Source organism: Streptopelia decaocto, assembly GCF_964273445.1.
Source record: "Streptopelia decaocto genome assembly, chromosome: 20".
NCBI classification, from domain to species: domain Eukaryota; kingdom Metazoa; phylum Chordata; class Aves; order Columbiformes; family Columbidae; genus Streptopelia; species Streptopelia decaocto.
In genome coordinates, this window is record NC_138675.1 from 2,973,748 (window position 1) to 2,989,357 (window position 15,610).

The 15,610-nt window shown below is 51.4% G+C and overlaps 1 protein-coding gene across 2 annotated transcripts; it reads right to left on the reverse strand.

Annotated features, from left to right (window-relative positions):
- Positions 1-3,030: 3,030 nt before the first annotated feature.
- DNAJC16 (DnaJ heat shock protein family (Hsp40) member C16) lies at positions 3,031-15,592 on the reverse strand. 2 transcript variants are annotated; one of them, XR_014185752.1, is made up of 15 exons: positions 15,351-15,592; positions 13,672-13,738; positions 12,436-12,766; positions 11,309-11,493; positions 10,433-10,537; positions 9,573-9,731; positions 9,100-9,230; positions 8,681-8,864; positions 8,329-8,511; positions 8,026-8,102; positions 7,483-7,563; positions 7,281-7,379; positions 6,730-6,897; positions 5,501-6,391; positions 3,031-4,828 (listed from the first exon to the last, which is right to left on the reverse strand). XR_014185752.1 is itself a non-coding variant. In XM_082069555.1 (14 exons), the coding sequence occupies exons 1-14, from the start codon at positions 15,512-15,514 to the stop codon at positions 5,995-5,997; spliced, it is 2,331 nt and encodes a 776-aa protein (XP_081925681.1). In that variant the 5' UTR covers positions 15,515-15,592; the 3' UTR covers positions 3,032-5,994. The 2 variants fall into 2 exon arrangements, 1 of the variants encoding a protein (XP_081925681.1); XM_082069555.1 differs by having other exon boundaries at positions 3,032-6,391.
- Positions 15,593-15,610: the final 18 nt, after the last annotated feature.

The following is a 15,610-nucleotide window of genomic DNA, read 5'->3' on the forward strand; positions in this document are numbered from 1 at the left end:
GATTTTCGAGCGGAGACTTCAAGTTAAAAAGGCCATTTTGGGGCAGTTTGTGCTGGAAGGTGCAGGAGGTGACTGTCCAGCTGTATGTACAAGCACCGTGAATGGGTGACAGACACATGGACAGGGACACAGACAGACACAAAAACAGACTGGGGGGGGTGGGGAATGGGGGACTAAAGGGCCCGATCCTGCAGATAAATGGGGGCGGGGCAGGGGTGTGGTGGGGGGTGTGAAATCATTGATTTTTGAACAGGACTTTTGGAGCAAAAAATGACCATTTTTGGTGCATTTCTGCTGATTTCTGCTGCAGGGTGTAGGAGTGAGTATCCAGCTGGTGTCTGTCCAGACGTACGTACAAGTGTCCGTCTGTCCGGCTGGACGTACAGCTCCGCACAGACAAATTGGACACTTGTACGTGCAGCCAGACAGACGGACACGTGTACGTACAGACACATGCCCAGCCACTCAGCTCCTGCACCCTACAGCACAACCCTCCCCAAAATGGCCTTTTCATCCCGAATGCACCGCTCGAAAATCAGCGATTTCACACCCCCGCCCCGCCCCCACCACACCCCTGCCACACCCCCGCCCCGCCCCTGCTTCTAGACAGGATTGGGCCCTTTAGACCATGACAAAGTGTCTGTTTGTCTGTGTCCCCATCTGTGTGTCTGTCACCCACTCATTGCAGCGGGGGCGGGGCAGGGGTGTGGCAGGGGTGTGGTGGGGGCGGGGCGGGGGTGTGAAATCGCTGATTTTCCAGCGGTGCATTTGGGATAAAAAGGCCATTTTGGGGAGGGTTGTGCTGCAGGTATTGGAGTAAGTGTCTGGCTGGGCAGGTGTCCATCCTGCCGTACGTACAAGTGTCCGTCTGTCCAGCTGCACGTACAAGTGTCCAAGTTGTCTGTGCAGAGCTGTACGTCCAGCCGGACAGACGGACACTTGTACGTATGTCTGGACAGACACCAGCTGGACACTGACCTCCCGCACCCTGCAGCACAAATGCACCAAAAAATGGACATTTTGCTCCAAAGGTCCCGCTCAAAAATCAGCGATTTCACACCCCCGCCCCACCCCCACCACACCCCTGCCCCGCCCCCACTGCAATGAGTGGGTGACAGACACACAGGGACAGGACAGACAGACACATTATGGGGGGACTAAAGGGCCCGATCCTGCAGACGAATGGGGGCGGGGCAGGGGTGTGGCAGGGGTGTGGTGGGGGTGGGGCGGGGGTGTGAAATCACTAATTTTTGAGCAGGACCTTTGGAGCAAAATGTTCATTTTTTGGTGCATTTGTGCTGCAGGGTGTAGGAGGTGAGTGTCCAGCTGGTGTCTGTCCAGACATACGTACAAGTGTCCGTCTGTCCGGCTGGATGTACAGCTCTGCACAGACAAGTCGGACACTTGTACGTGCAGCTGGACAGACGGACACTTGTACGTACAAACACATGCCCAGCCACTCAGCTCCTGCACCCTACAGCACAACCCTCCCCAAAATGGCCTTTTCATCCTGAATGCACCGCTGGAAAATCAGCGATTTCACACCCCCGCCCCACCCCCACCACACCCCTGCCACACCCCTGCCCCGCCCCCACTGCAATGAGTGGGTGACAGACACACAGACAGGGACACGACAGACAGACATATCATGGGGGACTAAAGGGCCCGATCCTGCAGATGAATGGGGGCGGGGCAGGGGTGTGGCAGGGGTGTGGTGGGGGCGGGGCGGGGGTGTGAAATCGCTGATTTTCGAGCGGTGCATTCGGGATAAAAAGGCCATTTTTGGGAGGTTTGTGCTGCAGGTGCAGGAGCTGAGTGGCTGGCCATGTGTCTGTACGTACAAGTGTCCGTCTGTCCAGCTGCACATACAAGTGTCCAAGTTGTCTGTGCAGAGCTGTACGTCCGGCCGGACACTTGTACATCTGGACAGACGCCGGACAGTCACCTCCTGCAGCTCCCAGCACAAACTGCCCCAAATTGGCCTTTTTTCCTTGAAGTCCCTGCTCAAAAATCAGCAATTTCACACCCCCGCCCCGCCCCCACCACACCCCCGCCACACCCCTGCCCCGCCCCCATTCATGTGCAGGATCGGGCCCTTTAGTCCCCCATCCCCCCCCCCCAGTCTGTGTTTGTGTCTGTCTGTGTCCCTGTCACCCATTCACGGTGCTGGGAGTGTGAAATTGCTGATTTTTGAGTGGGACCTTTGAGGAATTAAGCCCATTTAGGGCTTAGAGGTTTGTGCTGGGAGGTGGAGGAGGCGAGTGTCCGACTGTGCGGCCGTCTGTCCATCTGGCCATACAAGTGTCCATGTGTCTGGTGGGACATACAACTCTCTGGCTGGACAGACCTGTGTCCATCTGTCCGTCTGCAGCGCTGCCCCAACCCCAGCTCTGCCAGGGCAGGGAAAGGGGCAGATGTGACCACAGGTGAAACCATCGGACATTCACCACTTGTGTTTCTTCTTTATAGCCCTTCCTGGGAACAAACCTGCTGTTCAGGCTTTGCACTAAGGAATAAATACCATTTACTGGTAGAAAAGGTGACTTTAATCCGATAAACTGTAGATTGGAGCAGCTGGTGTGCATAGCAGCGCAGGGCGATGAGGCTGATGCAGCTGCTCTTCAGCACTCACAGCTGTGATTCCTCCCCCCGGGGGCACAGGGGCTGTGAATTGTCGCGATAAAAGGGGTTTTATGATAAAACGCGGCAGCGGGAGAAGGGGGTTTATTCTGGGGTTTATTCTGGGACTCCCCAGCTGTGCCAGATCATCCCTGGAGGGGTTGAACAGATGGGAATGAGGTTCTCAGGGACATGGGGAGGGTTATGGTTGGACTCTGAGGGGCTTTCCAACCCAAACGCCCCTGATTTTATCACAATGAATATACGAAGGTGGCGCGAGGCTCACGCTGAGCACAGGGGAATATTTGACTTAATTACCTTTTGGAGACAACAAGGTGTCTCCAGTGGCAGAAGTTTAGTGGTCCTGGGGATTTCTGAGCCTTCCGGGGAGGTGAGGGCAGTTTGTACAAGGAAACACCAAGAGTCGACTCGTCACACATTAAAATAGTTTTATTTCGGTTGCGAATCGTCTGAAAATAAAACGACATCAGTGTCCGTTCACAAATACAAATTAAAGAAAAAAAAGCAAACCAAAACACAAATAAAAACCCAAAAAGACAAGTTTGCCAAATAAGTTAATCCCCCCCTCCCAGTATCAAAAGTGCAAAATATGTTCTAGCTTTCAGTCCTGTTTCTCAGTGTTCTGGCTCCTGGCAGCTGCCGCAGCCCCCGCGTGGGCCAGGGCGGAGGTTTTGGTACACACCTTTAATTTGGGGGCCCGGAGCCCTTTGCTTGAGCTGGGGAGCGGGGGCGATCACCGGGATTTCAACTAGAACCGTGCACTGGGACTGAACGGCATCAATCTTTGGATTACAAACCACCACGTGCATAACAGAAGGGCAAGCGCATTTTGCTGAGGAAACATGACAATTTGGGTTGGGCGCCGCTGGAGAAAATTAATATTAAACATTATTGTGGCTGCTGGGAGAGGGCGGATGGGTTTGGGGTGTCAGCAGCCTCTGCCCGTGCTATTCTACAAGAGATCAAGCACCCCGTGCTCGGCGACAGACACCAAAGCCAATGGACAGTTTGGCATTTGCTTCAGCCCATAAAATAAGGGTTTTGTTCCATAAAACAGCGACACAGTCCCATCCAGGCACAGCCAGCGAGAGCAAACTGCTGCAAGCGCTGCTTAACTAAACCCAGGCTGAAACGGGAGGCCATCTGCGCTAAAATAAAATAAATAAGGATTCCAGCAGGCGTGCAGCACGTTAACTGTAATTTGAAGGCTTTCAGGCCTTATCGTCTTACCCGGGTCAGGGCTGAATTTCTTGCTATAGCACAACTAGGCACTTCAATGTGTCAAAGGTTTTCTCCTGGTTTCTGATGAGCTGAAGAGGCCGCAGGGACCTAGAGAGTGTTTTTGTTTTTTGCAAACGTTTAAAAAGTTACGTGGAGCCCTCCAATGGCCCACAACCCTATTCCAGCCACATCCTGCACGGCCAGCAGCGGGAAAAGCACAGAAGTGCTTCAGCAACTGCTCCAGCCACACAAAAACCAAGTTTAGCAGCGTCAGGCCAGTGTTTTATCCCGTCCCGCTCCATTCCCGCAGCTCCTGTGCACCTCGGAGATATTTGGCAGGGAGAACACTCCTCCTTCCTTCCTCCCTTCTATTCAGTGCCATGTTTGTGCGGCAGCACAAGCTACTGAGCTAAAATTAGGTAACCGCAGGATCAGTTGGTAGCAGCGGAGCCTTTATTTGGAAGGAGGTTGTACAGGGAGTTTGAGAACCTGTGGTGGCCGCAGCAGGTAAGGGATGCAGCAAACCAGCGCTTCGGGAGCTGGGGAGGCAGTAAAAGGACTTGAGCACCCCCAGATTTCCTATGGGATCGGCAGCTAGCTTGGTTTGGCATAGTTGTTCCTCCACTAAGGTGGTTAATTAAGGTGGTGAGGGCAGAGGGAGCTTTTAATTAACAGCACGTGCTCCATCAAGTACCAAGACAACTTGGTACCACGCAGCAAGGACCAGCCTGGGTGAAGGTGTAAGCCCTGGGGTGGTGAAAAGGACAATTCCCACAGGGTTTCGGTCCCGGCTGCGAAAATAAAACCCTGCTGCTTTTTTTTAGTCACCTGAGGAATGGAAAACAGCTGCAAATCTGCAGCTTGATTTCCCTCTGTGTCACACAGGGCCACCTGTGGTGGTGACAGTTGTTGGAGCAAAGCATCAAGCCAACCCTGTGCTCTACGGTTGTCCTGGCTCCACACAGACCTACGAGTTCCAAAAGACAAAAGAAATATAAAACCAAACCAAAAATACAAACAAATAACCCAAGGCAGCAGCCTGCATGGTGAGAAACAAGGGTTTGTGGCGAGAAGGAAACGGGTGAGAGGCTGAAAACAAGAGTCTTAACCCCATGGCCGAAGTTAAAAGAAGTTTCACACATAAGTGACGGTTGGATGACACAGCACGTCTGGGGCAAAGTTTCAGGAATACAACCGTCGAAAAATTCGGTTCCTTGATACAAAGAAAGGTTGGTTTGTACTACAGATGTGAGGGTGTTGGACAGGAGCCGGGAGCGACTCCCTAGCAGCTAGGTAGAGTTTTTTTTACACATCTACTGGCTCATAGCAGCTCACGCCTACGATCTGAGGACACGGTTAAAGTTATGGCTCTAGGATACATCGTCTAAAATTGACAGAAGCAGAAAAGGCATCTGGGAAAAAAAATCAACGTGACATTTAAACGGCTCAACACCTTTACAGTATTCACGGCCGTGCAAAAATCCTCCCCGGTTACGGTGTAGCCGGTGAAGCTGCACGTGGGATGACGACAGGAGGAGCATCAAACATGCAGATCGTCCACGAGCCCGCACCACGGGTGAGTCCCAACTACAGGTTTGCTACGAGGGAGATGCTCCTGACCGTATTCTAGCTCACTTACCATGGGGAAAGCCGATAAAAGTACGAGTGCCTGGTGGCAGGAGGCCTTTCGGAGGGGTCTGCAGGGTTGTGCCGCTGTGACACCTCGGGCCAAGCACATTGGGAAGGGGACAGAGAACCACGACCCGACCTGTGTCACCGGCCGCGTTCGGTCCGGACCGAGTCACCGCGGCAGAGAAGTCACGGCGTTGGTTTTTTTCTTCAACCGAGGTAAAACAAGAGATGGAACGGGGGCAACTCGGGAAGCAGATGCAGCAGGACAAGAAGGAAAAAATGGGTTTCTTGGCTCTTCACGGTATCCAAACGCACGAAGGAGTCGGCGGAGGGAATTTCGGTGCGCTTGGCTGTGCTCCTGGGCTTTAGTCGCTGGCCCGAGGAGAGTTCATCTAAAACCTAAAGGTCCATTCGTCACACTTGTTCGCTTATTCCTGGAAAGAGCTGTCCCTTGTCATATCTTCATAAAAAGTTTGTCCGTTAGAATCTCTTTAAAATCCCTCAGTCTAACGCGGGCCACGAGGGGATATAGAACCTCTGTAAGGAACCCTCAAGGAGGCGTTCCATCCAAAAGGACAATTTGTGTAATTTGTTTTTAACAGATCTAGATCTTGGGCTGCAGGAGGATTTCCCTCTGCCTTCCGTGTGCAGCGAGGACTCGTAATCCTCGCACGATCCCAGGGTTCCCCCCTCGTCCCCCGATTTGTGAGGCTTAAAGAGACAGAAATATTTCTTGTGGCCGTTCAGAGCCAGGACGTAGCCCGTGTAGTCGCGCTCGAGGAAATGCTTGTCGTACTGGTTTGGGATGGGGGCCGCATCCTGCGCGAACTCTAACAGGTATTCCAGCCACTCCCGGTGCTTGTCCAGGCTGAGGAAGGAGAAGTGAAGGGAGCTGCTCCTGGGGGAAGAGCAGAGGAGAAGCAGGATTAGCACGTTTCCTGAGTCAGGCCGGATTCCCACCAGACAGTTGTTTGTAAACAGGCGCAGAGCAGTGTCACCAAGGCTCATTTTTTAACCCGGTTTGGCGCAGGTGTGCAGCACCCAGTGTGCAGCACCGCCAGACCCATCCGGTCACCTTCGCCCAAAGGTTTTCAGCATCTCATCGCCACTAACAAGCACGGAGGCTGCTTTGCTCGCCAGGCAATCGAGCCAACGCCGCTCCTAACTTGTCATCGGAGCAGCATGACACACGGGGTTAAAACGGTCACAGAAACCCAGGAGAGAGCCCCAGCCTACCCGGTGAAGGTGTAGACTTCCAGTGCAAACTTCTGCAGGAGGGCAGTTTTGGTTGAGTTGGACAGGATCAAGACCACGTTCATGTGCCCCGGCCTCAGGCGCACCAAGTTGCTGGTGTAGTTGATGCCCGTGAGCTCAGTCACCTCCACGAAGCCCTTTTTGGGAATCCTGCCACAATGAAACGGTGACCAAGTGAGAGGGGAAACGAAGGACCAACCCACCAAGGATGGAGAAACCAAGAATTCATTCCCTGCCTGTGCCCTGCAGCTAAAGCCAGTTTAATTTTCCTCAACAAGTCAGCCAGACCTTTGCCTTTCCCCGAGGATGTTGTCTGGGGCAAAATCAGTGGGAATTGCTTAATAACTTAAGTTTGGGCCCCCCGTCCTTGCTGGCCTCATGGTTAACCGCCATCTGCTCCTGCCCGCGCTGCCCTGCGCAGCTCTGGCCCTTCTCTGCCGTCCACCCGGGGCTCTCTGCGTCCTCTCACTGCACAGACCCTCCCCGAGCAAGAACTCAAGAGAAAACACATCTGGGAAAATCAGAGAGGGAACCTGTTACTCTCTTTGCTGAAGCTCGTGTTATTCTTCTCGGTCTTTGCGGCAGTTTCTTCTTTCTCAGAGGGAGGAGAGTCCCTTGTATCGCTTGAATCGCTGCAAAGGAAGATTTTTGTGTGTGCGTTTAAGGTGACAGGTTGGGCTGAGGTGATATTTGCTGCCTCAAAACATCCCTCAGCATGTTTTCGCGTGCACCCACCTGAAAGCCTGGACAATAACGGTGCCAAAGAGAATGAAGAGGGCGGAGAAGAGCAAGGACAGCAGCGGCATCATTTCTCGCCTGAGGGGAAGATTTGCAAACAGCAGTCAGGTAGTCAGGTCTGTGAGTTGAGCAGTTTCTGCTTGAATACGAGTTCCCGTCTACCTGCAGCTTCCCCAGAAACCCAGCTCCTTTCCTGAGGTCTCAAGGACAATCACATTTTTTGACCACCACCCTGCTCCCACCCAAAAGGAGGGGAAGAAAAATGGATCCATTTTAAAAAACGGTGACAGGGAAGTGGTGAAAAACTATAGCTGATGTGTGTTGATGAGTGTAATGTGCATGCTCAGCCTCGAGGCAAAAGCACCAAGCACAGAAGTTAATGTCACTGTGATGTCACCGCTATTTGCCTAAATCTTTAGAAAATACAGGCACTTTTGATATGTTCTCAATTCTGTTAATAAGAACCTGGTTCTACTGCGCGTCTGAACAAGATAAGAAAATCCTGCTCCCCATCAAGACTTGTTAACACCCAACCCGTACCAGTTACTGTGAAACACGCTGTCCCAGCAGTCCGAGATGTAGTCCAGCGTGGAGTAGAGCCATCGGATAAGGAACATCTGGTTAAAAAGGAAAAGATATCAAATGACAAATCCTCTATGCAGAGCCCTGATGGGATCCCACCCCTTGAACAGAATCCTGGGCTGAATCAGGTAAGGAGTGCCAAGTGGAGCAGGCCAAGAGTGAGAAAACTTTTAAGACTTGCCTTGATATTTTAAAATATAACCAGCGGCTGTAACACGAGTGTGCAGGAAGGTAACGCGGTTGGAAGGGCCGCGCACTTACGGGAGCGAGTTCATCGTTCAGGTCTGCCAGGACAGTCTCAGACGACAGAAGGCCAGGGTCTGTCCTCAGCTGGTCCAGGAGATCCAGGAGGATGAAGTTGTCCTCTTTGCTGCCCTGCCAGGCCTCCTCCAGGGTTTTATAGGCAACCTTCCCCGCTGTATTGCGTCTCTCCAAAATGACCACCTGGACGAGCCAATAACACAGCAGATGTCAGAGAGGAAGGTACTTTTCTTTGGACAGATGTTATGCTTCAAATCACCACCCAGAAGTAGGTGTCAGATCAATGTATAGCATCCTACATGAAGGGATGTGAATTAGAAAAGAAAAAGGAAAAAAAAAAGGCAATTCTCACAGCTGATTTTCCCCGATACTTCTCGTCATCCATCAGCAAAGTGTCCGCAAAGTCTGGCTGCCGGTCATTGTAGATGTGCACAAACTTCAGTGTGTCTTTGGTGTTGGCCACAGCGAAAGTCAAAAATGCCTCGTAAGCCTCAGCAAACTTTTCGCCTTCTCCGGTCAGCAAGACCACGCAGTGCCTAAGGAACACAAGGAGACAGAGGATTAGGACTCATTCTGGATGCAAGAGGAAACAACCTTCCACTTTCCACTACTCAGAACGATCCTGATGAGCCAGAAACCCATCAAACAACACAGATACCCAGCATGATCCCACACAGTCATTTCTCTTCTCCCTCGGAATCAAACTAAAAGTGGCTTTAGCAGCAGCCTCGAAGAACAAAATGAGGGGATGTGTCACCCCCAGAACCTTACTTTCGCTGGCGGTGAGTCTTCTTGACGGGACACAGCTCTTGGAACAGCTTCTGGTTGGTGAGTCTGGCCACCATGAGGAACTTATTCTGGGAAAGGAAATCATCGATGAGCTGCTTCTTCATTTCTCGTGCCTGGTGAGGACAAAGAAAACAGAGGTGAGAACTGAGCAGGCTGAGGAGAGTAAAGCTGTTGTGATGTTCTCGCTCCTCGATGGAATCACCTGAGACGTTCTGAGGCCCTGAGACTGAGAAGTGACCTGCAGCCACCCTCCTCTAAAGGTCAGACACCACCGCTAAAGCCAATTGAGCTTCCTGCCTCCTAATATTCTCTCTGCATCTGCTAAGCCTGAGTTTCCACTGAGAACAAATGCTCCTTACTCTGAAACACACCACCAACCAACCCCCCATCACAAGCTCGGTCAGAAAACCTCAGCGTCCGTTTCACGGAAGCTATTGGAGAGGACTGAGCAATACCTGCACAACGTCGGCGGGCTTGTCGATGTTCTCCTTGAAGATCATCATGGTGGGGGTGTAGACGTTGATGTTGTACTGACTGGACAACTCTTCAGTGCCTCGGAGCCCAACGTACACGTAGCCAAAGGACAAATAGTCGCGGTATGCGAAGGCGGTTAGCTGGGCGGGAGCAAAAGAACATTAGAGAGCAAAACCACCATTTTCTTCCCTGGGTTCCTGTGGTGACTTTGCTTCAAGAACAACTCCTGCTGTTCACATTGCATTGCAAGAGGTAAAAACCCTTCCTCTCCCTCGCTGAGCTGCAGTTTGCATTTTTATAGGCATTTTTTTCATTAGTTTACTTTGACAATTGCCACCTTTCAGATGGTGACTGAAAGGGACAGGTACCTCCTGTACTAACCCTTGGACCAGAAATGACACACATTTAAATTGTCAAATAGATGACGTCCCACAGTGATGAAGAACAACAGCTTGAATTTCTTTACAATGTAACTGTGTTAGCATTATACGTGAAAGTAGAAGCCTCCACTGCATTTGATCAACATTGTATTCCTATTTCGACTAATTTATTGCAATGAATTAAGACTTTTCATTCACAGACATGTAAAAAGAATTTAGCAGCACTTTAACAAGTTGCTGCCTCCGAAACTCACATGCACCTTCACATTCACTCAGAAACAAACTCCTAATGAAGTTGGTCACTTGGATGAGCCATTTCCAACCAATGCAAATCTACTTGTTCTCTTCGAACCAGTCAATAGTATTTAGAGGCATCATTCTGCCTCTGCTTGCAGTAAAGTCACTTTTTTTTTTTGGAACAGCTGGATTTATTAGCAAGCCAATGATAGAAATCAGATTACCTTGTATAATAATGGCACAGCTGGCATATGATCAAACAGAAGGACGTGGGGCTTGTTTTCTTTCTTCCAGTTGGAGAGAAAGCGAATGTAGTTTTTATCTGTAATCTTTAAATAGAATCAGCACGTTAGTTTAACCTCTGAGCCATTAGACACATGCAGTATTGTACAATTAAGTGTCTGCATGAGAATTAAGTGTGGAAAAGCTGCCCAGGTGGGATAGAAAGCAGACGGTGGGTTCTTCTTTCCAACAGGTATTCCTGATCTGAATTTTTTTGACACAAGAAATGAGCTAAAACCCATCAATCTTGACCCCACCAGCCCTCTTAGTTATTGCACCCCCATCGATGCTGTTTCAAGTCAATGCTGGTGCTGGTCTGAATTAAAACCAGACAAAACAAACAACGGGTCTCTGTGTGGGTCAGTTCTAGCAGACAATGCCTACAATTAGTGAGTGGTGTTTAATTTGCTGGATGAAACACCAAGAAAGGAGAAGGGAAGTGAAATCCAGCAGGCAGGTAGGGCGCAATCACAGATCCCTAACCCAGGGCAGCTTTCCTACTGCTCTGGCAGCTGTAGGAAGTTACAACCAGGAGGAGCAGGCATGTAAAGTTGCCAGCCTGACCCCGTAGTAGCACAATTAGCAAGGAGAAGCGTTACACAGCCACGTTGCACGATCACTTCCAACAGCTCCAGGGTCTGTAGCTGTAATTACAGCTCTTAAAACACTTAATTTCCCCAGCCTCAGTCAGATCTTCTCGTGTTCATGACACAGATCAGCTCAGGGGCTGAATTAAACAGATTAACCAACAAAACAGCTAAGGAGCAATGAATATCCAGACATGAGAAGCAGCATACAACACTCGCGCTAGAAATTACCTTTTCCACGAGATTCCCCGGTAGAAGGTTCTCCACAAACTGCCACAGGTTTTCTCGAACAACAGCATTGTGGAAGAAGGTTATTTTCCCGTTAATGAGCCCCAGGATGGACGGGGTACTGTGTGCCCCGAGGTGATGGGCCAGGCGCCTTTCGTAGCCAGCGTGAACCACTCCGATTCCCACTCCTGTAAAAGGGACACGACACATCAATGATGAGCCAAAGCACATGGTAGAAAATGGAGGCTGAACACCTGTTCCCTTCCCCAGCATCCTGCTTGGGAGTTATTCATGCAATAGTCACTCCTAACTCTGTGCTTTCCTCCTCTTGCAGTCCCCTGAAAATTGTATTTAAAACTCTAGAGGGAAAGAGCGAACATGCTGTCCTCTTCTGTCCAGTGGTATCTCGTGGGCTGCCTTAAAACCTCAAGAAGAAAAGTCTTATTAAGCAGGAACATCTAGGAGCCTCTGGCTCCCACTGTCTGTTGAGGTTGTGTAATGTCTGCAGGGAAAAGAAGGGAACTGGAGATGGAAGGGCAAGTATAAATATCTCCTTGGCATCCAAATGTGTTCAATAAGTCTCCAAACTTATAACAAGTAACAGAACAAGAGGAAACGGCTTCAAGTTGTGCCAGGGGAGGTTGAGGTTGGATTTGGGAACAATTTCTTCCCCAAAGGGCTGTGGGGCATTGGAACAGGCTGCCCAGGGCAGTGCTGGAGTCACCATCCCTGGAGGGTTGGACAGACGGACATGAGGTTCTAGGACATGGGGCAGTGCCAGCGGTGGGGTAATGGTCTGACTCAATGATCTCGAGGGGCTTTTCCAACCAAAATGTTTCTGTGATTCTACAAAACTGCAGGACGTAGAGCAACGCAGCATTTCTGCTGGTGGCCTGAGCTTGTGGTGCAGCGATCGTCCCTTGGCCGCGCCATCATTTATTCTCATCAGCACTGGACTAAGCCAATAGCTGTAGGGACAGGAGAAAAAGCATTTTGACCTAGAGATCTACAGGACTAGTTTTTTCATAGCCTCATCAATTATATTAGTGACATTCAAGAAAGCCTCAGGATAAATCCCCGAGGTTAATCTACAGGTTAAATGAGGGACACACGCCCGGCCTTGTCCTTACCCAGCGCCTCCAGTTCCTGAGCAACCTCCTTCCACACGGGCTCAATGTGGATGCAGCTGAAACACCAGTCCGAGGTTATTTTAATGAGGTAAGGTTTCTTGAAACTATCTGGCACGATTTCATTGACGTAGTGGGAAAAATGGAGCAAATACTTCTCGTCGGAGGTGTCGCGCCTCTCGGAATTGAAGGGGAAATGGAAGAAGGACTCGTCGAAATAGAAACCTTCGTGGAAGTGGTGGAACTGGCGATGCTGGTGCTGAGAGTAGCCCTGGCTTTCCCCGGCATCTCCGTAGCGATCAAAGTTTGCCCGTTTTTCCTCGTTGGAGAGAATCTAAGAAGTAGATGATAGAAAAATAGTGGCCTGAAACCGTGAGGTGGAACTGTCCTGACAATAATCCTATGGTAAATAACTGCAGCTGCATAAATACGGGCTACGAAGGAACATGCAGTCTCTGTTGCATCTTGAAGAAATAAATGTTCTGGAAAAGGGAACCATTGCATCACCTTCAGGCTCACCATTGTAAATAAGAGTTAAAAAAGACAAAACTCAAGGAAAAGGAGCCTATAAGTCAAGGCTGCTGTACAGTTTCCAACACCAACAGTTCCCTGAGCCCGAGTGTCACGTCGTCTGAGCATGAATGCTCTTTTCTGGAGCAGCTTTTGCTGCATCTGCTCAAACATTGAGGTTTTCTCAGCGCATCAGCACCACAAGTTTTACCGAGCAGCGAGGAGCCCCACAGAGAAACTGCATTTTTGGCTGTGTAATGATGATTTATTTCCATGGGCTCAGCTCGCTTGCCATGGAAGTATCGGGTTGGCCGCTGCAAACTGGGGCAGCCAATTTCGAGAGCAGTGCAGGAGCAATGTGCAAATAACTACTTACACAAAGAATAACTTGAAACAACTAAAGTAATTAACGTTGCTTGCGTCACTCTGAAAATACTCATATGTAGGTGTGACACAGACAAGATGCCACCCGGCTGTCAGGACTAGGGGAATCTCTGATCCTCCCTCGTTTGAGGTTTTTTAGCAAGAACAGGGCTGACCTGTAGCAAAATATTTAACAGAGAAACCACACTGGTGTCATCCAGAAAGCAGAGGAAACTTTTTTGGGTCAGTAGGGCTGAGCATACTTCCCATGGAGATGCGCACAGAAAAAGCGCAGAGCCACGTACGGAAAAATAAGGTCACTTAACTGTTAATGACAGCAGGAGTTTAGCAAGAAGAGCGCGTTACCTCATAGGCCTTGCTAATCTGGATGAATTTATCTTCTGCTCCCGGGTCCTTGTTTTTGTCAGGGTGCCTACGAGGCAGAACAGGAGGAAAAGGGGGTCAGCGGTTCCCCGGGGGGCACAATGAGCTGTCAGCCTCTGCTCAGAGGCGAACGGGATGGGGACAGTCGGGCGTGAGATCTGATTCTACACCCAGCACATGCTCTCCCCACCCAAACCCCATCCCAAAAGGCAGCACTGGGACATGCACCTTGAGCCCACGGACCTCTCCCTCCATCCCATTCCTTGTCAACGGCGTCTGTCTTTCCTACTTGCTACAGCGATACATCCCTCAGCTGCTGCCCTACATATCTACCGAGTTCTTCCTGTAAAATACCTCCCACCACAGCCTTTGGAGATTCCTCAGACAGAAACATGCAGGCTCTAAAAGCTCTGGATGATGCTATTTTCTGTGACAACGCTCCTCAGCGCACACCACCAAAGGGAGGGGCACAGCATTTATGGATCCAATGCGTTTCCCTTCGGCATAGGGGCTGAGTTGTCTGTGAGCATCAATGTACCAAACCAAGACCCAGGGGCTGGCAAACTAAAGGTTCCCAGTTGAGTCAGGGAGAACTTTTCTGCCCCTATAGCCCAGCTCTAGGAGGGTTTTCTAGCATGGATTACTGACGTGAAAGAGTTTGTTTGGTTTTAGGATGATTCTTGGGCCATGAGGAGACCTGGTGCTTGTCCCTGACCACTGGAATGGACAGCCAGATAAGGGGATAATCACAGAATCCCAGATGGTTTGGGTTGAAGGGACCTTCCCAGCTCCCCCAGTGCCCCCCCTGCCATGAGCAGGGACATCTTCAGCAGCTCAGGTTGCTCAGAGCCCCGTCCAGCCTGGCCTGGGATGTCTCCAGGGATGGTTCATCCACCACCTCTCTGGCCAACCTGGGCCAGTGTTTCCTAGAACCATTTTGGTTGGAAAGGCCCCTCAAGATCATCAAGTCCAACCGTTCCCCAGCCCTGTCCCTACCCCATGTCCTGAGAACCTCATGTCCGTCTGTCCAGCCCTCCAGGGATGGTGACTCCAGCACTGCCCTGGGCAGCCTGTTCCAATGCCCCACAGCCCTTTGGGGAAGAAATTGTTCCCAAATCCAACCTCAACCCCCCCTGGTGCAACTTGAGGCCGTTTCTTCTCATCCTATCACTTGCTACTCAGAAGAAAAGACCAACACCCTCCATGCTATAAGCTCCTTTCAAGCAGTTCAGAGAGCAATAAGGTCTCCCCTCAGCCTCCTGTTCTCCTTTTCACCACCCTCATTGTAAAAAATTTCCTCCTCACATTCAGCCTAAATCTCCCCTCCTTTAGTTTAAAACCACCACCCCTTGTCCTATCGCAACGAGCCCTGCTCAAAAGTCTGTCCCCGTCTTTCTCATCGGCCCCTTTAGGCACTGAAAGGCCGCAATAAGGTCTCCCCGGAGCCTCCTCCTCTCCAGGCTGCCCCCCCAGCTCCCAGCCCGTCCCACAGCAGCGCTGTCCCAGCCCTCAGCCCGTTCCGTGTCCCATCGCCACCCTCAGCAGCGTTACCGGCTGCCCCTGCTCTGACAACCCAACGCACGCCACACGACACCGTGCGTGTCCCCGCGCCCCGCCCGCTGCCTGAGGCGCGTCAGGGCCGGGGGGACGGCGACGCTCACCACTCCCGGGCCAGCCGCTTGTAGGCCTTCTTGATGTCGGCCTGGCTGCAGCTCCGGCCGACCCCCAGGACGCGGTACGGGTCGAAATCCCCCACCGCCGCCGCCTGCGCTGCCAGGGCGGCCAGCAGCAGCGCGGTGGCCCAGGCCAGGCCCGCCCGCCCCATGGCTGCGGGGCAGGGACGGACGGACACACGGACACCGGCGCTGAGGCCGCGGGCACCGGCCGGGCCGCTCTCACCCTTCCCCGCGCCGCCACTTCC

Bases quoted from the DNA above. Each gene is read 5' to 3' on its own strand.
- DNAJC16 (XM_082069555.1), bottom strand. From the start codon at position 15,514: ATGGGGCGGGCGGGCCTGGCCTGGGCCACCGCGCTGCTGCTGGCCGCC. The intron at 11,494-12,435 runs GTAAGGACAAGG...TCCCTTTTACAG, and splicing joins TCAGGAACTGGAGGCGCTGG to GAGTGGGAATCGGAGTGGTT. The intron at 6,898-7,280 runs GTTCCCTCTCTG...TCATTGTGGCAG, and splicing joins TTCAGCAAAGAGAGTAACAG to GATTCCCAAAAAGGGCTTCG.